Source organism: Rhea pennata, chromosome 2 (genome assembly GCF_028389875.1).
Source record: "Rhea pennata isolate bPtePen1 chromosome 2, bPtePen1.pri, whole genome shotgun sequence".
In the NCBI taxonomy this organism is placed as follows: Eukaryota; Metazoa; Chordata; class Aves; order Rheiformes; family Rheidae; genus Rhea; species Rhea pennata.
Genome location: NC_084664.1, coordinates 1,098,237 through 1,123,627, shown reverse-complemented (window position 1 = coordinate 1,123,627; position 25,391 = coordinate 1,098,237). Strand labels below are relative to the sequence as shown.

General features: G+C 47.0%; 1 protein-coding gene across 12 annotated transcripts in view; it reads right to left on the bottom strand.

Annotated features, from left to right (window-relative positions):
* The window catches only part of MAP4 (microtubule associated protein 4), a 142,685-nt gene that overhangs the window by 10,835 nt on the left and 106,459 nt on the right, over positions 1-25,391 (bottom strand). For 8 of the 12 annotated variants that reach the window (XM_062568641.1, XM_062568638.1, XM_062568637.1 and 5 more), the window contains 7 exons: positions 13,098-13,198; positions 12,324-12,536; positions 10,393-10,570; positions 5,968-6,027; positions 5,435-5,811; positions 3,317-3,445; positions 1,649-1,741 (listed from right to left, as the gene is read on the bottom strand). In XM_062568641.1, coding sequence (XP_062424625.1) covers positions 1,649-1,741; positions 3,317-3,445; positions 5,435-5,811; positions 5,968-6,027; positions 10,393-10,570; positions 12,324-12,536; positions 13,098-13,198 — 1,151 coding nt within the window. The remainder of the gene's footprint in view (positions 1-1,648; positions 1,742-3,316; positions 3,446-5,434; positions 5,812-5,967; positions 6,028-10,392; positions 10,571-12,323; positions 12,537-13,097; positions 13,199-25,391) is intronic. The other 4 variants (XM_062568644.1, XM_062568645.1, XM_062568646.1 and 1 more) reach the window with 4 other exon arrangements.

Sequence of the window (25,391 nt, the reverse complement as noted above, 5' to 3'; positions counted from 1 at the left end):
ATTCACACAGTCTCAGCCGCAGCTTTGCTTTCTGTGTTGCAAAGCAGAGATTTCTCCTGCCTGAGCGCTTCTGCAGAAGCTCCATGCACATACACACGCATCCCTGTAAACTTTAGGTAAGTCACAGAGGTATCAAGTACAAACGGTAAATATCCCACCGCTGGTGGGTACCAGCGCACTGGAAGGCAAGAAGGACAGCACAGACAGTCGTAAGCCAACAACTCCCAATAGGAAGCGAAGCCTAGTTTAAGCGACCATTGCATGTATGATTGCAACTTCTGCCCTTCAACATCTCAGGAGAAAAGCTGCAACCAATCTGTAAAGAACAAGTTTGTTAAAATCTCCAGAAAGTCTTTGGTAGCCTCTTGCAAGGATTTCAGCAAGATTTGGTCATGTAAAGATTCAGCCAGCTAGGCAAGTACACACACATTTCCCAGGAAGAGCGGCCGCAGCAGTTTGTGCCACAGTCACGTCCCACGCAGCAGTCGCACCCTCCGGACGACACGGCTAACAGAACTTGCTGAGTGACGGCAAGTCTAGCCCCAGAAATTGAGCATCTGCAGACTGAAGATGCAAATGACCTGCCGGGGTCATTGGAGAAGCAGCGGTGCAAGGACCTGCTCTTCCTTTTTTGTTAGGGTCTAATCCTGCCACCGTGCCCAGCCAGGGGAACAGGCAGAAGGCACCAACTGCCTCCAACGTGACGTAAAGCGAGGACACGAGGAAGCTCATCGACACTGGCTCTTGTGCCCTGGGCACAGGGAAAGCACTGAAGATGTGCTAGCTGGACAGCTCTCCTTTTGGTCGCCGCGCACGTATAAACAGCATGGAAGAACTCCCTTGCACTTCAGTACTCCATTGCCTTTTTGAAATCATCCTAGACTTGTACTTCTACAACCTGTCACTAGTACAAACAGGCTAGCATAGATTCGCTAAAGTAGTACGGATTGTGTCAACAGGGAAACAAGCCTGCCAAGCTACCACAATGTTTTCAAAACCTTTACTATCTACCTTCATTTGAAAGACTCAGGGTATAATACTCCAGATCAGGTCCACAAACATCAAGGATTAGCCCTCTGTCTTAATAAGCTCAACTCTGTTACCAGAGACACTAGTAGCTTTTAAATTTAGAAATCAATCACAGCTCAAAGATTAAGTCCCAGAGTATTTGCCTCCTCCTTTTTCAATGTGTCCCTTCTTATGGAACAAGAAGGGAAATTAATCTGACCTCAGGCTTGCTCTATTAGCCAGTAAAGAGTAATGGGTACTTCTAGGGCACAATTCATTTCATCCTAAAATCAGACATGTAAAGCAGGTCAGAGGACTGATGAAGTGCCTCCATCTACAAAGGGAATTCAGGGTGAACGAACTCCAGAGGTCAGGGCACACCACACATTTGGTCAATGAATACCACAGATGCCACATGAGAAATAGGTCAGGTGCACTGCTACTACAATGAAACGAAACACACCCAAAGATTCAACCTAGCATCTCCTGGAAAAGCACTCTCCAGCCTACGGCCCTTTCAGCAGCCCTGTGATCCTGCCATACCTGTCTGCCTGAAACACAGTATTAAGACCCACAAATAAAAGTGTAGTACAAGAAAAGGAGTTAGTGGAAAGACAGCTTGCCCAGAGCCCATACTTACATTCCCACCTCCAGGGACATGCTTAATATTGTCCTTGGACCCACACTTGGACTGAACATGGCTGTAGTTCGCTTTTTTGGAGACTATCTGGACCTGGAACGTTACAGAACGGGAAAACAACACAAGGGAAGAGGACTGGTTAGAACTGTCATATGGCAGGCTGGAGCGGATGCTCTAACATGGATAAACAAGGAGGTGTGTTAAACTCGACCCAACGCCAGTATTAGGTGTGAAAGCAATAGAGGAGGAGAGTGAGAAAAAAAGTGAACGAGACAAGAGGCTGCACAGACAGTGTTAGTGCAAGAGCATAAGCACTACGGTGAACGAGCACTCATCCACACCCCGGCTAGCGCTCCCCGAGCACCCGCCTGCCTGAAGGACCAGTCTGGTGTGCGCTGGTGGTTCCCACATGAAGCCTCCTAGGAGACCTCTGGTGGGAGCATCCCCAGGGCCCACCGAGCCATGCGTTCAAGCACTGAACTGGCTCAGCTGCCTCCTTCCCTGCATGGGTCCGAAACCGCGGAGTCGCTGCTTCTAACAAACCGATTAATTGGTTATTCTCCGCGTTTTAAACTATTTCCATTTGTCTGGATTGACTCCAGTCTTTGGTAATGTCTTCCAAAACCTCTGGACAGCATAGCCCAGAGTGAGAAACAGCTTCTCTGTTGAAGGCTGTAAAACCTCCAGTCAAATTTTATCAGAACTACTCTAATGTTAATTAAATGGATGCACTGCTTCTCCTTTAAACTGATTCTGACTTTTTCAAAAATACAAGAGGACTCTGCTAAATGAGCTGGCTTTCACTCGCAAAGGTGGTAACTGAGCGAGAGCAACAGGTCCATTACTACACAAGGTTAGTTACAACAAGTGCTTAGTCTAGGAGTTATTTAACACAGCACAGAACGTGGCAGAAGCTGTATCCTGGCATATTTCTAAAAAGAGGTGACAATTCAAAGCTCAAAAGGAACCACCAGAACTCCCTCACTTTAAACAGGTTTCCAAAAGCTACTTTGCCTGTTTAGAAGGGCTGGATTCAGTGCAACAGCCGTTCCGAAACGCACTCTTGCCGTGTGGTTTTACACTGGCTTGCTGACTTCTCTAAGGTGCAGATTAACGGGCTCTACCTGATAATATCCGAGCTCCACCAGCATTACGGCCACTGCCTCCTCGCTTCCCATCCACAGCCCTTGGCTCACGTACTGAAGTACGACGTCACGACAGAGCGTCAGAGTAAACTAATGGGGACCCTCTGCCATGTGCACTTCAAGAGCATCGATGCAGCTACGCTGGGAAAATTGCTGGGAAAATTAAGCTGTTAATGTTCTGCAACCTTAACGGAAATAGGCAGTGCTGAACTAAAACCCTCCCCCTTGTTACCAGCTCGTGTCATGTATGAAGTCTCAAAGTGAAAACGGAGGACTCTGCTTTGAAAGCATTCACGGCAGGCATTGATTGAAAAGACTGTCTACAGTGGGGATCACCCAGGATGCCTCTCGACACGTGTTTAACCGAGAGCATCGTAGGGTTTACAAGAAAAACGGAAAAGTGTCTGTGCAAGGGACAGTGACACTGATAGAAGAAAGCAGAAGAGCAAAGAGAAGGGAAAGTGACTCAAAATGGAAATGTTTTCCTTCATCTTCCACAGATAAAAGTCTGAAATAAACTCACTTTCCCATTGGGCTGCTTTGGGGTACCCTCTTTTGTTACAGCTGTTTTAGTAGGAGGCATTTTAGAGACCGCATTGGGTTCAGGCTTTCGCGCAGCACCGGTTGAGTCTGGCTTTTTCTCTACTTTCCCCTAGATGGAGACAAACGGATGATTTCAACCAGAAAGAGCAGAAGTGCGGGCAGGAAAGCATGGAGCACAAGCCACCCAGGCAACCTCAGCGGAGCAGGCAAGCCCGGGATAACTTCGCACGGGCTCCAGCTCTCGGGCAAGGTATGATCCCGTGCCCAGGGAGGACTGACGTGGGAGGGGAAGGGAAGCAGCTGCACCCGGACGTGCAGTGGGCGCTCTGCGGTCCCTACGTCGGTAACGAGGGAAAGCTCTTCGTTTCTCAACAAGCTTGTAGGTGCCCTTCATCAAGTACGTCACCACTTCCCACTGTCACAGTGGCAGGTCTCCTTGTGAACACAGTATACTATATCCCACGGGAAAACAAAATAATAAACCCAATCTTTTAATAACCCAACAGCAGTGTCTGACTCTTTTCTTCATGCTGAAGATGCTACACAGTTCTTGGCGACCAACGTATCTCCTGGCTGATTTCCTTCGCCTCTGCGCTCCAAGTGCTCTGCTGGATGCAGATACACTCGGCTTCCGTTTCTGGTTTCTCACCCACACACTGATCTGACTCAGGCTTTGAGATCACCAGCTGTTTTTCTTTTTCTTTCTTTTATTAAAAAAAAAACCCCAACAAACGCAGGTGAACCTAATTAAGTGAGTAAAGCAGAAAATTGAATGAAAATTACAGGTTTTAGAAAAACTCAGCAGCTACCTGAGAACATCCATTCTAATCTAGATCCAGATAAGTGCAGAAGAACCTGAATTTTCCTGGACCAGCATAAATGCTATATTCCACTAACCTACCAGAAACAGAACAGTAAACTAAAGACCCCCAGCAGTCCTAAGGTATTCTCATACTCTTACACATCCCAGCATACGTAAGACAACTTTGAAGACTATGAAAAAGGCAACACTTTTCTTCAAATGTATAGTTGTTAAGTTTTATCACTTCTATTAAAAAAATTTACAGAATAAAGGACAGTAGAAATAAATATAATTTGCCTTAAACTGGCACAGTCAACCCGGAAGCTGAAAAGCTCTGCAATCCTTCAGAGCCCTAACACAGTTTAAAACAGGACAATTTCAAGTGTTTGTTTTGACCAGATGGCTGAAGGATTTGTGAGCTTCAATTTATTTTCAAGTTGCGCTATATAGTATTTGAAAGGGTCACCCTCCTCCAGCTTCAAAAATCTTTCAGTAGATTTGGTTCATCATTTCCAGAAGCTCTCTGCTTTGAAGAGTAGAAGTTTGTCTTCTAGACTTCTCAGCTCTAAGTACCATATTATGACCTACAAGATGACTTCAAATCCTCATAGGAGTGCTACAGGTACATCCCCAAACCTTTATCATTTACATGGTAAATATTCATAATGAAATAGTAATTTAAGCCCATTACTGATCAAGAGCCTCAAGTTACATCTGTGTACATGTTCTTCCCCATCCTACAGCTCCTTCACTGTTATTGTCTCCCTTTCTTGTGGCCACCAGAGGTTATCATCCCAGAGCAGCAGAGGCAGACCGGCTCCATTTTGGCTGTAGGCCTGATGGGTTGGGCAGAGCCCTGGCTCCTAGGCACGGGGGACTTGCCTGAATCCAGGTTTCCTGCACTGCAGTGCATTATTTGACATTCAACACCCTTCAGCAGGCTCAATTCCTCTATTTCCAGGCAAAGTTTTGGAATACAGAGAAGGTTTGAGCTTTCAATACTAACTAGTTTCTCCACTGGAATACACGGCAGGGAAACTGAACCACAGCTTTGGATTTCTGTACATATGCCAGGAAACCCTATGAAGGCTCTTAAGGTGGATTCCTTCTGCACACTAGTATCACTGCCTTGTTAATGCCTTGTGCACACACCAAGAACCCAAAGAGGAGCTCTGCAGAGTATAAATACGAGAAGAGCGGTGATTACACAGCCACCAAAATTAGCAAAGAGCACCCATAATGCTTAAGAGCTATGGTTTCAAAACACACATGGTTTTCGAGACGGAAAAGACTTACCTTTCCTCCACCAGGCTGATGCTTAATATTATCTGTTGATCCAATTTTGGAACGTACGTTTTTCAGATCCGGAGCAGAAACACTGCTGGTTGGGCGAGGTGGCTTGGAAACGGTGCTGGGTTTAGTTGGGGCCTTAGCAGCTGGTTTTTTAGCATCCGCTGTTGTGCTTGAGGTTGTGGTGGGTTTGGCTGCAGCAGGTTTTTTAGCATCCGCTGTTGCACTCGAGGTTGTGGTGGGTTTGGCTGCAGCAGGCTTGGGTTTGGGACGACTGGTGGCCACGCCAGGTAGGGCGGGCGTGCTTGAGGTGGCAGTGGAAGGAGTGGTGGCGCCACTTTTCACGGCGTTTCCAGGAGCACTCTTAGGGCGGCTCACGTCTGCTACAATGATCAGTGATAGGTGGAGGGAGGGAAAAAGACTGATCAGATGGCACTAACGCAAACTTCCCTGGACTCCTAAAGACATACAGCGGCCTTTCCAGTAAACACACCCACACACAACAGGATTTGATTTAGACAGAAACTGAACAAAATTACCTGATGGCGACTTTGTAGCTGTCTTCTTGGCATCTGCCGGCTTTGCATCAGTCTTAATAGCTGCCCAATACAAAAGACACGGTGTCACGATGAGCAGTTTGATCAGCACTTCAGAGAGCACGAGTTTGCCCGGCCCTGAGTTTGCCCAGCCCCGGGCACAGCTTCCCCGCAGGGCCAGCACAGGCTCTCCCCAGCTCCTTACATACTGATGCTCCTCTGGACCCAAGATACCCATTTCTAAAAAGCTCTTTGAGAGAAAGCATCTCCAGGGCGGACTGCTCTGTCTGAGCACCTGGCTGAACGCCTCCACATCACAACAGCGATACTTGCTCGTGTCTTCCAGCAAAAGCATCAATTCTAGGCAAAAGGAAGGCTAAGAAGATGCTGCAACACAGCTCGGGCATAGATTTGCATCTTGTTTTTTCTTAAAACAACTTTCTGTATCTGAAAGCACTTCCTCTAATGCTGTTTTAATTCTGCCCCAATTACATTTCGTAAAACATTTTACAGCCTTTCTTTACCAAACTGCAAAAGCAAAACCACATTTGTCCATTTATAACCTGCATACCATTGCTAGATCGACTCTAACCCAATGCTGACTTTTCTCACATGGAAGTTATTGCACATATTTTGGTCTCTGTTGTAATTGTATAAAACTAAACATCACTAAACTGAATATACACCTTTAGGTAAACACTAGCAATAGCGATCTGATTACATTCCACCTAGGCACGGGACAGTCTAAAGCAGGAATAAATTTATACTTTGCAAAGCAGAAGAAAACCACATACAAAAAGTGACCAAGGAAAAAGCATGGCCTAAAGAAAATAAAAACAGAACCTTACTTCTAAATAGGTCACTTGATAATGAAATTGCAGCATTTGGACTATCAGTGATGGAGAACTTGGGCTAAAATTTGTTTCACTTCAACAGCCAAATGAAGGCGACATTGAGAACAAAAACCAAATGGCTACAGAAAACTCATTAAGTTAGAAATCATGGATTACAGAAAATTGATAAAAAGGATACTGATGACTGATTAAAAAAAAGGAAGAAAAGAAATAAAAGATCCACATGCAGATAACTTCTACCTGAGAGTCCTAAAACGATGCTCAAGATCCTTGCCTTCCAAAATATAAGTTCCAACTCTCTTAGATTTTTAGGTAAATTCAAGTAGTTGGAAGGGTACTTACAAAATGCCAATACAGAAAAGAGCAAAAAAGAGACAGATGACAGGCCAAATCAGTCTGGAGCATTCCACCTAGTCTTCACCAAGAGCATTCAATTAAACACCTCTGACGAGATACTAGCTAATGAGATGAAACAGAAGTTGATCTGGGATGAATTAATTAGTCTTTAAGGACAGGTATATAATTAATACCAATCACTTGAAAAATAGGTCCTGTCAAACAAATCTAATCTTATTGTATGAGACTGTTAGTTGAGAAAACTGATTGCATGGATGGAATGTACTTAGCTTTTATAAAGGTAGAAGGACTAATATGGTACTTAGATATAGAAGAGATGTAGTTATTTCTGTTCATGTCAGTGGGGAGTCAAATGCTGGAACATTTTAATGTCATTGGTGTGTGATGCCGAAAATCTTGAGAATGACAAAGCTACTGGTCAAAAAGAGAAGTGATCTTATAAAAAGGTACAAGTCAATTCCCCAGGGAGAGAAAAATAAAACACTATGCAGCTCACGACTGTCATCTAGTAAAACAAGTGATTAAGATCTAATACCTGGAAAAATAAAACCAGGTAACTTCAAAACAAGCCACTATACACACATTGTAAAACAGCAGGAATGACTAAACACTTGAGCCAACCTCAAGAAAGTAGCAGAGCTGCTTTTGACACATGGAAAGAACGAGCAGACGTCTTAACATCATCTTTAGCCAGGAACATTAGCTGGCTCAGTGGTAGGTGGTCAGAGAAACTGAATCGCCAATGATACATAGATCAGAAGAGAACCAGCTCTCCATCACATACATCTATGTGTCTGACTGAAGTTACATCTCTACCACCTAATCTGAATTTGTTAATGTTTGAGTCATTTTGGTTCCCCTTCAGGCTTCACAGCCTCCACAACTCCAGACAGTTTAGAAGACTGTTCAGTCTCTTTCGCACCCTTTCTTTCTCCTCTTCAAAACAAGACTCCTCTCCTGCCATTCAGGACTCCCCTCCGCATTTCCAGAGCCAGACAAAAGTGCTCTAACTGCTGATGGGATTTCACCAGCTGACCTCATCTCCACTGTCCACCCTATTCCCTCACCACCCTTTGCCAATGTCCCAGGCGGTTGATGGAGAAGCCTCTTCCCCTCTGCATCTTGCCATTTGGAACAACCTTCTCGGATCTCTGCATCGTTAACTCCATCTCTTTTCAAATGTCATCAGAAAACACTTCTTTCTCCTTTGTTTGGGCTCAATTTTGGAAAGAGAAATTAACTTAATTGAACTCATTAAAATGTGTTAAGCATTCTAGGCTACAGTTTGTATGGAGCACTACACAGAACGAATTGCACAAGAAGGTCCACAGGATCAGTTAAGGTGCATGGCTCTTGGGAAGTGCAATACACTTCCTCAGTACAGGACTAATTATATTTTCCTCTAAAGCATAAAGTAAGGGATATATATCTGGCCAAATACATTTCAACATCATTAAAACACAGACACTATTGTCTTAGGAAAGACAGGTTATGAATTTGTGCTTTGGGACCCTTAGAATAGAACAACTAATACGCATCAGTCTTACTGCATGCTTACTGGCAAATTTTAATAATTGATTAATGAGATATAGTCAGTAAAAAGACTTGAGAATATGTAATTACATTTTTATCAGAAATTAAATATCTTAAACCCCATTATGGGGACTGCAAATAGTGTTTTCACGCTCATGTTTCACACTGGTTGTGTAAAAGAAATGGGAAGCGCCTTCTTCAGCAACTGTGCCCTGAGCAGGGGCCAGCACAGCTTTCCGATAAAGTGAAGGTGGTTTCCGCTCCAAATTCTTCCTGCATTAGTCATGAGGGGAAAACCAAAAGGTTTTCTCCAGCTACAAAAAGAAGGTGAAGAAGCTCTTTCTTCATGAAAGCTGCTATCTGCATCCATTTTAGGAGCCATTTCTAAGAAGTTTCCATTACCGCTACAGGTAGCTAAGGAAATTCATCTTTGTGAAGCGAAAGGGTATTTCGACCAAACAAGCACAGCACACGAGTCCAGTCAAAAGTCCTCTGCTTCAATGGCATCGAAAGTGAGACTTGTGTCCATTCTGCAACCGAGCCCCTCTACTCTGCTTCAAGCTCCCCTAAGCTGCTCCTGAGTGCAAACGTTTTCTTAATGATAACAATAACTGACAGAAAATAAAGGTATGGCTCAATCCCATAAACAATCTAGGTTATCTAAAATACAAGCCAGTGTCTTCTCACCTGAATGTTATTTAAATCTGGCTTTACTTCAGGTCTAAACGTGGAAATTGCTATCAAATAAACAGCAAGCACAATTATTTTAAGGCCTAAAACCTAGAGAATTTCATTTCACAGTTACAGTATGGAGAACTTTACAGGTGAGCTAGTACACTTCCATTCCAGTTAGCAATGTACCAAAACAAAGTGTACCATTTTTCCAGATTAACTGCTGCAATGGCTAACCATCTTCATTTCCAATTCTGCCTTTATCAGCAGCTGTTTTTCTGCTATAACAGCAAGTGACACACTTTTAAGCATTTTCTCCATATCAGTTCAACTTTCTTTTGGGTAACCTAGATTGAATGCTTTAAGTCTAATTCTGTAGGTTTGTTTTCCCCAAGTTTTAAATCGTTTTCAAGAGCTTATTCTAACTATTATTATTACAAAGTACAGACTCAGTAGCTCCCTTATTCTTAAATCAAGTATGTCCAGTAAGTACATTAGCCTTGAATCTCACAGAGCTGTAGCAAGACCTCATGTTCAGCTGGTAATCCAAGCTGGCTTTCAAGATCATTCAGGCTTGCTTTTTGGAAGCGGAAACCCTATGGAGAAAAGAAGTCTAACCTACAGTTTCTGTGCCCTGACACAGGATCTTGTCTTATGCTGTATTAAAAAGGTTATTTCAACTATTATCATGCCTCCAATCAACTTCTGACAAAGAGGCCAGCTTACACCTCCCAGCACTACTGCTGCAGAGCAGCTTGGTCTTCTCATACGGGGCTACACTGCAAGGTTTTGTTCTGTTTTGATCTGCAGATCTGTAAGATTGTTTATTGGGAGACTGACTTTAACAAGCTGATGGGGCCACAGGGAGATGGCAACACAGTGACTCCCCCACAGTGACACAGGAACAAGTGCTCAGATGCACTGGAATAAGTGATACATAAATACTTTCCTGAGAACTGCACGTGCTACTTGCACAAAAATGTGCAGCAGAAAGAGAAAAGCAAGCACTTACATGTTGGCCTCTTCGGTGGAGACGCAGCAGTGTTTTTCAGAGCAGATGCTGCAGCGACCGGAGATGCCGCAGTTGTCCTGGGAGTAGCCGGGCTGGTCTTGACGGCAGTTCGAGGTGTCACAGACGATGGTGGCTTTGACAGTGAGGTCCGCTTATCTGGGCTCTTTGCATCTGTAACCTGGAAAGGAACAGGCTGCATTAAAGCCAATACTTCACTTGTATACGTCAATCTGTTTGCCAGCAAGAAGTCAGAAATAAAATTAATTTATTTTTCTAATAGAAAAGGTAAAATTGTTTAAATTCTTTAGCACATAAGCCAGGTGCTGTTGAAACAACATAATGCAAAAGATAAAAAAATATATACATATAATTAAGTTATGCAGAAGTGGCTGATCATATTTAGCGCAGGACACAGAATGCAGATCCTGCTGAATACAAGACTTCATCTGTATCTGCTCCAGAGTTAATGTGCAGAGTCCATTTACAGATGTGCATGGGGCAAAATCCGTCCTCTGGGAATACTTTTGAAGTGAGTTCCTTCTTTCACAAGGAAAAATATTTTCTAAGTTAGAAAGGCATTTTTTAAAGCACCCAGGACATAAGAGATCAAACAGTTTATGAACAAGTGACCCATCAGGGACAAACATGAAATAGTTTTCCTAATGGAAAATGAACCATGGACACTGCTCAATCCAGTGCCTGGCTTAACCTAGAAGTTCAGTACTTGAAGACAAATGAGATGAGACTGATCACCTCAAAAAAAAGGGGGGGGGGGAATTTAGAAAGATGCAAAAACTTAAATAAAACAGAAAACACTTGTTCACGAAAAAGTCCACAGATCTGTGCCATTTTGATTTATCTTGAAAACAGCCCAGTCAGTGCACTCTGTCTGTTCGGAATTTAGCTCAGGACAGCATGCTCAGTATTACCTACCCAAGGGCCAGCATTTCCATAAAAAGATATGCTGACTTTGTCCTAACACCTATGGATTTCTGCCTGTGTTTTCATATATATGTATTTTTTAATACACACATTCAAATACAGTTCCTTAAGTGTAAAGTGTAGTACAAACGCTGGCACGTAAACATCAGCTGAAGACTTCTGAAGCTGATGTTAACATTCCCTTCCAGTCTGAATGCCACTAGCATATGATAACTTGTGTGCAAAGGATGATGAACAGAAACGTCTTCAAACTCAAGCGATATAAACATACAGATTAGATTTTAAGTAGTCAAATGCATTTAGAACAGATGTAAAAAAAAGGTAGAATAATTTCAGCTATCAATCTGAATGAAAGCAGAAAATTCACTAGATTTTTGAAATTCAGCTCAATCTGTTTCCAGGCAAAAACTTTTTTATAACATTTCCATAGTGTTTAAAATTGATCAGACTGATCTGACCAATATTATTTGTTTGTTTTCTTCCAGAAATGGAGTGCTAACCACCAATACTGAAGCTCTCCATGCAGTTTTCCCATACTCTTCCCTGGTTTTAGCAGTTACTCTAAGTTTGCAATCTCTCTCTCTCTCTCTCTCTCTCTATATATATATATATGTATGCATATACATATATCTGTGTATGTATATATATATATATATCTATTAAAAAATCTGTATTCTCCCTTTTGTAGTAGGGAGCAAGAAAAGGAAAGAACGCCCTGTTTACCTTGTGGCAGTTCACAAGGAAAATCATGGTAATCAGTCAAGTTTAATTCTCTCCTCTGTGATGACACATAAAATTGAACGTTTGGGACTTGAAGCTGCAACAGGGTTATGGGAAGCTGATGTAGCTCTCATAACAGTGAATCAGGTTCTCGACCTTATTTTCCCATGATTAGCACTAGAGTTACGTTTTAATTTGTGGGTAAAACGGTTGGGAAGTTAATGTGAAAAGTTCTCGGCGCTCCCACGCAAAAGCAAATGGTCTCTTACCTTTGGTTTAGCCTCCTTTGGAGTTAAGGTGGCGGGACGTGTGGTAGTGGTGGCCGGGCGCTTAGGAGTGGCGGCCGTAGTGGGACCTGCAGTAGGGCTGGTGGGTTTTTTGTTTTGGCCAGGCGTAGCAGAGGCTGGCCGCTTGGGGCTGGTAGCGGACAGAGGCCTGGCTTTCGGTGCGGCAGGCTTTGCTGATGGTGTGGATGCTGCAGGCTTTACGTTTTTTCAAAAAGCAAAATCCAGTACAAAAGCAAAAAAAAAAAAAAAAAAATACAACAAAACACAGTGCATTGTAAACCAAAAGATCAAGCTGTAAGAACATAAAAATGATATTTAAAATCAAATGAAAAAAAAATAATTAGCTTTCTGTTTTCTGAGTGCAAAAGGAAATCCAAAGCGAAGCTGCAGTAGAGGGCTGATTTTTGCCATTCAGTCCAATCGGAACAAGGGTTACTCCAGCGACAGCCAAAGCAACCGAAGGAGTCGCTGGTACAGCCGGGACCAGTAATCGGGTGTTCCTGGCACCCAGTCCCACGAGCAGGGCACGGCTTCCCAGGACAGGCGCCCAGGACTGCAAGCGCCAGGACTCCAGGGGCCGGGCGCCAGGAGCCTGCCCCAGCACCCCATCTTTGCGACCGAACGCCTCCGTTTGGGCAAAGCGGCTCCTAAGTGGCAGCTCAGAAAACAGAACGTGGGTCACCATGGCTTAAGCAGCGGAAAAGCTGGCAAATTAAAACCACGGAAGGGAGCGCCTGACCACGAAGCGGGGCCTACCTTTGCTTTCTTCTCAGGGCTTGGGGGAAGCTCCTTGTTTGGAGGTGTGGTGATATCATTCCCTGTCACCACTTCAGCCGGTTTGGTCTCTTCTGGTTTTGCTGGCAAAATAAAGAAAGACGATTTCTTAAGCTTAGGCTCTTCTGTTTTGGTGGGGTCTTTTCTTTTTCTTTTCTTTTTTTTTTTTTAACATAGTAACAGGAGAAGACAGAAGTGAGACAGTTACAGGTTGGCTGTTTCTGGAAAAGTCTCCAAGAGTCAGAACATGTACAAGAAGGAGGATTTCTGCTACGCTGGGGCACGCCAACACAAGGTCATCCAGATGCCATCAGCATCCAATTACTTCAATTACGCCACAGTGAGAAAAGAGACAGCAGATGCAGAAAACATCTGTTTTAATGAACATAGAAACTTTCCCATCTTTCAAGTTCTTAAAAAATCAAGTTGGCAGAGTGTTAATGTTTAAGTTCTGCCTTCCTTCAGCTTTTGTACTCTGACCATTATCCTGAGGTAGGACATTTTCAAGCTAACCCTCCTTGGATCTATTCTTTTGTTACTGCCGCTTCTTCTTGACCTTTCTTCTCCCATATCTCAGTCTACAGCAACTGCCCGTGACCACACTTTACCATGAACGGTAAAGTACCACCATGAATGAGGAACATTCCCAGCAGCCAAAGGAGCTAGACGAACACCAGGAAAGGTTGAAAAGGAAAGGAGTCATACGGAAACATTCCAACACTGCAACTTGTTCGTATGGAAATCGGCACAGGTCATGCTGCTGTACACAGAGTTTCACAGCGCCCAAAGCTGCAAGTACATCTGCTACAAGAGTCAAAGACTGCCAGATTGTCGCAACTGCAATTTTTGCAATTGCTCATTTTTGTCATCGTCACCAAACGTTTTTACGATGAGTCAGGAAAACTGAATATACATGTTCTCCTCTTAATAGGAGCACTGCAGCCACCACCCCTGCTTTGCTCTGATGGTAGATGGTAGCCACCATCTACATTCAACAGACTCTAAAGCATTGCAAAGCCTTCAGCAAGAGAACAAATAACGTCCTCCACCAAGATAAACAACATAACGAAACATCAATTTAGAAGCAACTTCACTAAAACTTTAGGACACCTGAGGACCAACGACAGAACCGTCACGGTTCTTCGCACTGTGAGATGCCTAAGAGGCACCACCAGCTTCCCCAGAAACTCAGCGGTGTTACTGTACAACTCTACTTGCTATGAGCTGTTTTCTGTTGCAATTCCTGTGCTATTTGCATTGTACGAAGGAAACGGCGCAAACAACCCATCACAAGCGTATTCATTTTCCCCTTGTCATCTGGGGATTAAAATAAAGAGCATCTGTATTGGATGTTTCTTTTTATAACAACACTACAGGCTTGTCATGCTGCAGCGCATGATAAGGGCCCCGCAGACAATAGCGTAGCAATTCCAACAGTAAAGAGGTTGTTTTCCACCTCTTTTGAAGATTACTATTTATATTTCACTTTTTCTTGCTTGTCAGTCTTCAAGGGAGAGTCTCAAAGAATATTCCAGTTGTGGTAGAAATTCCTCTGCTGAAGCCAGCAAAATAAATTGGTGTCTTCTGCCATTTTGGGGATGCTCAACCACACAGTGCTTGGGGCTTTTTGCTTTTCTTTCTCCCCCCCTCCTTTTTATTTTTTGACTCCATAATAAATTTTAGCATTTTTTTTCCTTCTGTTGTCTTAGCTTCTATCTAGTCACTCAGCTTCCAAATGATATTAAGTGTCACAGAGCATTAAATTTAACAAGCGCTGAAATTTAACGTAGCATCACCAAGCTGACTGAGCCACATGGCAGGATAACCCACGTGTAGGTTAAGTTATATTTGTAAATAAATAAATAAAATACGTAATAATTATGAACCCAGGATATCCAGGTAGAGAACTTAGCTATTTCCTGGGGCACCATTGACAGGACCGTTGTTCAGGTTGCATTTATTATAGCCTCTGCTCGGCCAGGGGCCAGGGCTAGACAATATTGTTTTAATGCAAAATTCTTAAGAATCAAGGATCTTTCACGTGCATCTAGACAGTCCGTCTTTTGCAGCTAATCTGTATTGGCTCCTCCAGACTAGTTTTCTCCACTGAGTTTTGATCAGCCTTTACTTTCTCCCTCGTTTAGTTTGTTGATTTTATCTACAGCAATACTAGAAGAAGCGACTGTGGCCAAGAGCTCCTGTTTGTGAACAGTGCATGTCTGTGCGTTTGCTGCTCTTTGCTTCCCGTGCCTAGAGATTCACCGTGAACCCCCTCCTCTCAGATACTGTAGCTATCAAGGTGACTTTGGATCAAGTAGAAGCTACCTTTCATCTGCAGCCAATCGTTACTATTATTTCAGCTAATTCAGCAGCAACGTTACACCTCTCGCTTGAGGACGGCGTCCGAGCACGTGTGCATCGATGTGGGTCTGCTCAGGAAGCCTAACGCAGCTTCTCAGAAAACCCGAGCTCGACAGTTTGCCGTCTCCGGCAGCTCACATGCTTCTGAAGTAACGAGATGGCATTGCACATAATTTCAGGTTAATTAAACACAGACTACAATATGGGAAACCTTCAAAGGGAACGACTTCCACTATCACGCAAATGAAATGAAAGTGGCTTAAAAGGTGCTGTAAAAAACTACCTAGGTTCCATAAAACAAATAGGTATTTTTACAGAAAAAAGAAACGCAGCATCACCAAGCTGACTGAGCCACGTGGCAGGATAACCCACGTGTAGGTTAAGTTATATTTGTAAATAAATAAATAAAATACGTAATAATTATGAACCCAGGATATTCGAGTAGAGAACTTAGCTATTTCCTGGGGCACTGTTGACAGGACCGTTGTTCAGGTTGCATTTATTATAGCCTCTGCTCGGCCAGGGGACATAACCCCCAGGGATTAGAGAGGGATAGTCTTGTTTTGTGCTACAGCAATTTAAGTAACCACCCAATGCGCTCGTCAGGACATTTGCTTTCACTCATCGTTTAATTACGAGGCTTCGCTCTCCCATGCAGAGCGGAGAACTGCCAGGGAAGATTTGCTACTTACAAGGAATATTAGGAAAAGCTGCCAAATTTCAATCAATTTTGTTCATTAGGCTGCAAGAATTATTTAGGAGACTTTTCAGTTTGCTTGTTCCTCCAAGCATGTCAACAAACCTCCAAAAGGTATTTCAAGGACGTTTGGTCCCAGCCGAAAGAGCAATCGCTATCCTGACCTGCCCAGAGCCGTGCCTCCAGCGCAGCGGCTCCCGCTCGCCCAGCGCTCGCCGGCGGCCAAACAGCTCGGCTCAGCTGCCTCGGCCTCGGGAACCCGGTTACTCCCGGGGGGAAGACGGCGGGGGCCTGAAGGAGAGCGAAAAGGACACTCCACGCTGACAGCTTCCGCGGAGAGGCTGAAGGGCATCACCCCGAGATGAGCCACGGGCCCCTGCCGCTGCTCACCGCAACGGCAAACGGAGAGCGCTGTCCCGCACCGCCACCGTGCTCGTCGCCTGTCACTCAATAAGCATGTTTTTAATGAGGAAAGCAAATTTTTCGCATTTGTCAGTTAAAATACCCTGATGCACCTGTTTCCCAATTTCCAAGAGCAACACTGGAAGAAACGACTCAAATCTAGGTACAAAGACACCAAGTGCATCCACAGTAACAGCTGAACCAGCCAGCCCCAAACTCCAGGTTTCTCTCTGAGGTTTTATAGACAACTATGAAAGAGCAAACTTGATGCACGGTGCTTAGGGTTCCCTCTACGGTGATGCTGAGGACACTTCAGACACGCTCTGCACGGCAGCCGCGGGGACGAGGGGGCCCGGCGAACACCGCCGTGCTGCATTGCAGGCTCTGCCTCAGTGCTTCAGCTTCGTGGGACCTCTCTGCCTCCAGGTGACCTTAGCAGAACAGGCCAGTTCCAAAAAAAGAGCTAAGGAAAAATAATTGTCCTGCACAAAGATATTTGCAGCCTTCTCTTTGACTAGGTTTCGTTCTCATCCACTTCAGAAGGAGCCTGGCACCGGCTGGCACAGCGTCTCTTCCCAGGGAAGTGCCTTCCTCTTATAAAAATCCACTCACGTTATAATCCCACTGAAAACACAGCTTACACACTCAGTCGCTGGTTGAAGTCTCAGGTGAGACCATCCTTGCTGGGAACTGCTGAGAGCCTCCCCGGTCCTGCCTGCGGTGCCAGGTGGCTCCCGGCAAGCTGGGGGTGATGGAGCTGGGAGCTGAGACCCACGGGCGCCAAGGGAGCAGCCGGGCTCCCCTGCACACGATGCTCTTACCAGGGTGCTTCCATGGTGGCAGGCTGGTCAAGCCACTCCTGCTCCGAGGCCATCTCTAAGCTGCGGTGACGCACGGCTGAGCCTAGGCACAGAAGCCACAGCACAGATGCTACGTTTGGCAAAGGCACACTGGGGCCAACAAGTTATAAAGCCTATTTTTGAATAATTTTATCATCAGAAACCAGATATTTGTCATGACTGGATGAAGGACCCAGCAAATGAGGCCATGGGATGCTCAGAAAACATGAAGTCAGTGGGAGCAAAACTTTATCCGTTAAATACCATTGAGTTTCCAGAATAATTAGTAAAAAGATAATCTGCGCCCAAACTGACATCCTGAATTGATCAGAAACATAAAATCATAGTCCAGGCATCAACTCCAATACTATTCCTTTAGATCGTAACAGTGATGGAAGACAACTGTTTGCTTGTCCTTATATTATCAGGGTAAGCCATAAAAAAAGACTGCTGAGGAAATTTGTAATTCTGCCTCCAACAGCCAAGTTTGAACACACTGATGCAAATAAAGTGTGGTGGCCATCCACGAACAGCGGGGACACCAGATCGAGCGCAAGAGGACCAACTTACCAGTGCCTGCACAACTTTGAGACTCCCGCGTTTTTGGTGCTTAAATTACTCGACTTCAGGTACACATACAACAGTTTTCTGAATGTTGTGTTTTAAAACAAGTCAACTTTTCATTGATCTACCAGCTGATACGAAGGTAGCTAAGCTAACAAAGTTGACAAAGCCATTTTCTTTCCATCTCCTAATATTATATCCTTCCAGGGAAGCACAACGCTGTGTATTTCACCTAGCCCATCTTTATATATTCAGAGCAAAGAAACTCAGAAGCTATTTTAGCTTCTCTGTACAATTCTTGATTAACCCTGATTTTTGGTAATAATAAAAAGCTTAATTACTCATGAACCCAGGTGTCTGAGAAGATTTTAGCATATTTCATCCTCAGCCTCATTCTTCATACATGCTGCCAGATCCTCTATGGTAGCTAACAGCAGGTTAGTTATCACAAGAAGAAATTAATATATTACGATGTAGGGCTTGGTTGATTTTAAGCTCTGCAATCTAGACTCGTGGGTACCTTTTGGAAAGATTAAGGAGCTAGACAAATCAAGTTCAACATTCTGAAGGAGTTTTGCAGGTGCTAACAGGAGCTTTGTCCTCAAAAGCAGCAACAAGCAGGGAAAAAGCATGCTGAATCTGTTTGAAAATGTAACAACTAGGCAACAGAAAAATGACACCCGAGGTGACATTCAGCTTCAGACTTCTGAATGAAGCTGAGGAGAGGACACAACGCGAGCAGGGAAGGTAGGACGATACAAACTGCTGTGCCATTCTTTCGAGCTAACACAAAGGAAGTTTGCAAACCCACATATTGAAAGCTGAGATAACGAATGCTTCATCATTTTAGGCTTGAAGTCATTAGTCAAATGCAGTTATACCTATGGCACAGGGCTACGCTGAGACTTCAGCAATCGCCTGGCTTGAAGACACACGGTTAATTGGGTGCAGCGGGGGCCTCCGGAGGTTATCTGGCCCAACCTCTCAATCAAACCCAGGTTCAGCTACATCAGGTTTGTCCTAAGACCTTGTCCATTCAAGGTCTGAGTGTCTCCAAGGCTGGAAATCGTGCAGCCTTTTTGGACCTCTGTTCCAGTGTTTGACCTCCCTCACGCTGAAAAGGTTTTTCCTTACATTGGAAAATTACACTGTCCAAGACCCTGAGGGTCTAGTTGGACCTGCTCTGAACGAGGAGTTGGGCTAGATAACCTCCTGAGGCTCCCACCACCCCCAATTAACCATCTGTCTGCAGAACATCAACAGAGCAACTTCATACAGTGCTCCTGACTATTAAGAGCAAAAAGAAAAACCTCACTCTCCTGCAAAAGAAAGTACCAGCAGGGGTTTCTCTAGACCGTGGCACTGCACCGCTTCATCAACATGGAATCTGCACAGAACACACCGATGTGTCCCTATTTCTCAAATATCACACAGCAGCTTATCCAAGAGTAAGTATTCCCCCAAATTCATTCTCCAGGTCAAAGGAGCAGAGGAAGACTCCAACATAGCAGCATATGTTAAGCTCATCTTAAGAAGCTGAAAGCAAGTATTTCTATTTTCAGCTGAAATGCTTCAGCAGCTGGAGGAGCCTGGCTGAACTACTGAGGTAAGCAAAAGCTCAAACGCTGAAGTGAACATAAAGCAGAGAAGCAATTACATACTGTGCACTTGGAAGGTTTTTAAGAATCTCATGTCCTATTCTCCTTTTTATCACCTTTATTGACTAGGTAACGGAGCACGTCAGTGGGTCCTCAAGATTTCATCACCTAAATCTTCTTATCTCCTCACACTCGGCAGGGTATGAGCTCCCATTTTATGGGGTCTATTTATTTCACCTGTCCTGCATCTCTTCGCCAATTGAGGTTGGCTCATTCACGTGCTTCAGCATGAGGTGGACTTGTGCTTGTGAATGAGGCCACATGCTCTCTCGTCGCCCGCAGCCCAGCGAGGGATATTCATGGGCTAAGCTGAACTAAAGCATCATTCACTCAAACAGCTCCATAATTCTCATAGGGATTAGAGTCATCAACTGAAAATCCACTAAGAGAGTGAGATTAAGCAATAAGGCAATGACCATCTTTACTCTCCCTCTTAAACGTAAACAATTTCAGAAACAAAACTGGACCATGTCAGATACTGCTTTTGTCACAAAAATGCTGCAGAGAGGCACGAGCTCTTACTTGCTCATCCATCATCCTCCAGAAGGAGCTGTTTCATCACAAAATCAACATCAATTAAAGCCTCTTCGTCCAAGACTCTTAACATAAAAGTATCTACAAATACAACAAGCCTCAGTTTAAGTAGAAATACAAGCCTTAAACCTTTCCCCCTCAAGAAAAGGCTAAATAAAACATCTCCTTCTTGACCCAAATACAGAATAGCTAAGCATTTTAGCTGGCACACAATGTAACTCAATCAACTTGCACATCTTGACTCGTTATTGAGAATCAGGGAATAAAGCAGATGTCCTCTTCGCCTCCATCTGACAAACCCAGGCTGATCTGTTGAGGCGCTCTGTTTTTTCTCTCGAAGCAAGCACTAAATCAGAAGACCCTGTTCCTCTACAAAGCCTGATCTTGCCATGTTTCCTGACATGACGTAGCCTGACATCAGAGTGACTATTTAGAGTGACTAACATATATTCTGTTTATTACACTGTGCTAAAAACTTGATGCTGGATGTAAAGAAAAACTAATAAAAATCATTAGCTTTCCCTTTCTATTGGTAAAGGTGGAAGTGTTCATAAAGCCAACAAGCAGCTCTGTATTTTGTCAATTCTGCTGAAAAATCCAGGCGAGGGGATCCTCCTCCCCAGCATACAACACCTCAAGTCAAAGCAAGAACAGAAGGAAGAACACAGCGTGAGCTCAGGAGAGGTCTCCGGAGGGACATCAAGGCAGACAACCTGGGGACAAGGGAAGCAGCAGGGCTGGATCCCGGATTTCAGGCTGGCCTTGGGGCCAGGCAGCACGAGGAAGACCCGGAGCATTTGGCGGCCAGGCCCTGCCGCAGCCAAGCGCTCGCGCAGTGCTGCCGCTGGCCAAGGGCGTCCGCAGGGTTACTGCGGTCCCCGTAAGCACAACACCGCGGCTCCCTTCTGTCCCGAACACGGACCCCTGGCAGCGGGAGCGCACAGCCAGGTACCGCTGGTTCCTTGCTCGAAGGGGAAGGCATAGGCACCCGCTGCGAGCCGCTGCTCTGAGCACAGCCCGGCTCCTCTCCGACCTCCGCTCCGGAGCACGTTCAGGCGTCTGCTCCCTGGTCTCCTGTCTCCAGTGCCCGCCGGTTTTTGCTCCTTCCGCAGGAGCACACCCGGGTGACAGAGCAAGGAGCACACCTGAGTTACCCAACGGCATCGCAGCACTGCTAGCATCAAGCTCAGCCCCTGGAAGGTCTAGTGTCTGTTTTACGTCTCAGGCTGAACACGCGCACACCAAGCAAGAACGTTCACCGAGCTGTCCCCCATCGCTCTCGGGTCCCATTTATCACTGGTCCCTTCTGTTCCTCCTCCTCCTCGCACCCTGCAACCCTTGGTTTCTCTTCCTTCTAATTAAAAACATTATCTTGCCTGGCAAGGAACCCTGTTAGTAACCATCCGTGCTAGCATCCTTACTTCAACAAGCATCATTACTTCATTACTGTGTAGTCAGGCTGGCACTTCCCAATCACATACTAATCCCTATTCAAACCTCAGGTGACAGGCTGTGGCAACCTTGCTCATCAGCGCGTGAAGTCGGAGATTCTCCCTTGATCTAAAATACAGGAGAACGAAACAGGCTGCTGCGAACAGCAGCAGCGGGAGAGCCAGAAATGACGCGGGCTTGCACACACTGCTTACAGGCTTCCAAAGAAGCAAGAGTCAGAAAGCCAGGACAGCTCAGGGACGCCATCCTAAGCTAACAGGTATTCGGGAGGCGACAGTCCCGACCGAGTTTGGTCCAGCGGTGCCTGGAACTCCCAGTGCTTCAAAACAGAAAATATTTCAAGTTGAAGGAAGTTTAAAGAAACCGAGAAACAGGCTGAATGTAAAGGCAGCAGTGAGTTTATGTAGCTTATATAAATGATGCCACTGGAGCGGACAAATCCAGGTAGTGCTACAGGGTACGCAGCAGCTTACGCAGACCGTGAACATGAACGAAATCTGTTGTTCCGGGCAGGAAACAACGCCGGTGCCTGCTCTGCTGAGCCACTGCAGCCGTTACTGGTGAAACAAGGCACCGGCGGGGTCTGCCGTTCACTTCTGATCGGTTTTAGTTTGCAGCTACGGTTTCTTTACTGCGGATGCCTGTTGTGGGTACACAAGAAATCTGAACAGGTGCTCTTTCTTGCAAATTTTCAGACTGAAATTTAACTAATTGTGCAATCAAACTAATATCCAACTATCTGAATGAAGTATTGAAGCTCTGCATCACCTTAAAAACAGGAGGAAGAGGTTTAGAAAAGAAAATCTCTGGCTGAACAGGACCAAAGAGATCTACGTTTGCACTGGCAGAAGTTAGATGCTTCTCAAATAATTAAAATTAGGTTGGACAATTATTCCAAGACTATTTAAGATGAAAGAAAGGGTCAAGTGACAAGAACTGCTGAGCCCTGATGCAAGGGCTAAGTTCACACCAGACAGAACTAGCAGCAAAACTGAGGAATAGACACATTTATATCAGATAAAATAGATACTGTTGGCTGTCATGTTTTGGACGTACTGCCTTGGGACGGGAAAGGAGACTTGCAAGGTGACTATCAAGACTGAAAAGGAGGAAGTCGATTAGGATGTGAACGAGTAATTTAGCTGTAAATAAAATGCAAAGGACAGATTTAGCTCAGTTCTATACTTAGAGCCAAGACCGACTGACTGGTTGACTTACTTTCACTGCAACTGCCTCTCCGCCCACGAACGGGTGAGAGGAAGGAAAAGCTCGTCACAAAGTCTGAAAGCATTTCAGGAACATTCAAGGACTTTTTGCCTGTTTTCTTTTGCATTTCAAAAATTCTTACTAAAGTAGACATACCCCAAGCAAGGAAAACATTTTATTGCTTCTGCTACCATATTTGCTTCTCGTACTGAATAAGCCCAGGCTATGTTTCTTGCCGTGGCACTGCAGGCAGCAGAACCAGCCACCCAAACCTGACCCTTTCCCGGTGGTTTGTTTTGGAGAATTATTTTCGCTTGCCTAGGGAAGCACCTGAGCTGCCTGCCAGCGCGGTCGTTACCGTATCAGCTCCCGGGCAGACGTACTGTCACAAGCGCTACAAACTTAAAGATCGCAAGAGCAAAATTTCAAACCCCGCTGCTTATCTGAGCTTTGACGGGGTTGCTCTTAAGCAACACACAGTCCGGAGACCCGGCCGGACACGGCTCCTCGCTGCGCAAAGCGCTCAGCGCCTTGCTGACGGCACGGCACAGCACGGCACGGCACGGCACGCCTCGCCGGGGCTCCCGCCGCGCCGCGAACGCGCCTCGGTGCCGGAGCGGGAGCTGCCAACCCCGGCACCACGGAAACGCCCCAACACCAGAAGGTGCGCCTAAATGTGAGATTTCTTCTTTTCCGGGCTTTTCCCCTCAATGTGCTGGATGCTTCCTACGTCGCTGCTACTCACGTCATGTTTAAGCTGTCAAGAGGCACGATCAAACTTGCAGGCTACGCACCGAACGGAGAACCGGCCAACACAGCAGCACGCACCCCCGTTTTCCCCCAAGCAAACAAATGTCCAGGTGTCCCCCCCAAATCTGGCTCCTACCAAGGAGCTCTCTGAACTGCCCTGACGCCTACGGACAGGCCAGTCGATGCCTGCTGCTGGCGCGAAGGGACCTGACACCTCCGCGGAGGCCCCAGCGGGCCGGTGTCTGCCACCCAGGACGCGCTGCCGCCACAACCGACGCTTCCTCGCCTCCCGGCTGCCAGAGCCGCTTACGGCCGCTGAGCCGAGCGGACCGCGAAGAACGCGGCGCGGCCGAGGGCGGGCACGGCGGCCCCCGCGCCCCGCCGCCGAGGGCCCCGGCCGCGAGTCTCCCGAACCGGAGCATCTCAGGGAAACCCTCGGGGAAAGGTGAGACACGCGGGACAGAGCAGGATGCTGTCAAAAGCCACTGTCGGTAGCTAGGAAGAAAACCGTGACGTACCACGGGGATCCGACTGACCGGCCATCGGGTGTCACCAGCACGCCACCGAGCCGCAGGAGACGGCTCTCGGCCGGCGCGAGCGGAGGGCAGCACCCGCCGCACGCCGCGGGGCGGCCCGGGCGAGGGCTGCCGAGCCCCGGGGGAGCAGCGCGGCCCCGCGCCCCGCCGCCTCTTCGCCCCTCCCGGGACGCTGCCGTTTTCCAGCTCCACGTTACTCCGCCGCAGGACGAGCAGACCGGACAGCTCCGGGAGGAGTCGCTGAACGCGAAAACGCCCGTGCGGGGCTTTTGGGCTTGTTCCCCGCCGCGTTCGCTCGGCTCTTCCCGTGCAAAGCGCCCCCGCTGAGCCGGGCGACAAAGACCAAGCCCCCGGCCCCCCCGGCCCCACGTCCAGGCAAAAGCAGGTAGATGCTGCTGGAGGAGGACAGGGATGTCCTGCTGCAGCCCGCAGCAAAGATTAACCGCTCTCCTCGCGGACGACTGACCTCAGGCCCCGCAGCGCTCCCGACGCAACAAAACACCGGCGCCGGCACCCAGCGCACGACTCGCAGCTGGCGCTGCGGGAAGCGCAATTATTTTCTGGTCCCCCCCCCCCCCGCCCCATTCCGGAGGTGAAAACCGGCCACGTACCATCGCACGGCAGGTCCCCTGGCCGGGGAGACGGAGCGCCCTGCCCGGCGCCGACCACGACGTCCTTCCTTTCCGGCGGAGCGGTTTTGCCGGCTTCCATCTCGGCGCCGCGGCTCTTCGGAGAGCCGGGGCTCGCGGCGCCCTCGGCGGCATTCCTGCTCTCCCCCCTCGCCGCCGCCTCCTCCCTCCCTCCGTCGCGGCTGCCGGTCTCGGGGATTTGCTCCGGCACGCCGTGACGGGAGCCCGCGGCGCCCGGCTCTCTGCCGGCGGCCGCCTCCTCTCCGCGCTTGGGCGGCTGCTGCTCCGACGCGGCGGCGGCCGCCCTCTTCCCGGGGGCGCCGGGGCCGGAGCCCCGCGTCAGGCTGCTGTTGGGGGCCAGCAGGCCGGTGGCCACGTCCTCGCGGAGCGCCGGCTGCGGGTACTCGTCGGCCAGGTGGAGGGCGAGGGGCACGGACAGGCGGGAGCACTCGGACATGGCGCGGCGCATCGCCTTCCGCTGCTGGGCGCCTCTGCCCGGCTCGTCCTCCGCCTCGGGGGCGCCGCTCCACGAACCGCCCCTGGAGTCGTCTTGCGCGAGCTCCACCGTGGTGGTGGGCAGCTCGGGCGCCGGCAGGCGAGGAGGGAAGCGGCCGTCGGGCTGGCAGCCGGGACTGCCGGCGCCGCTCT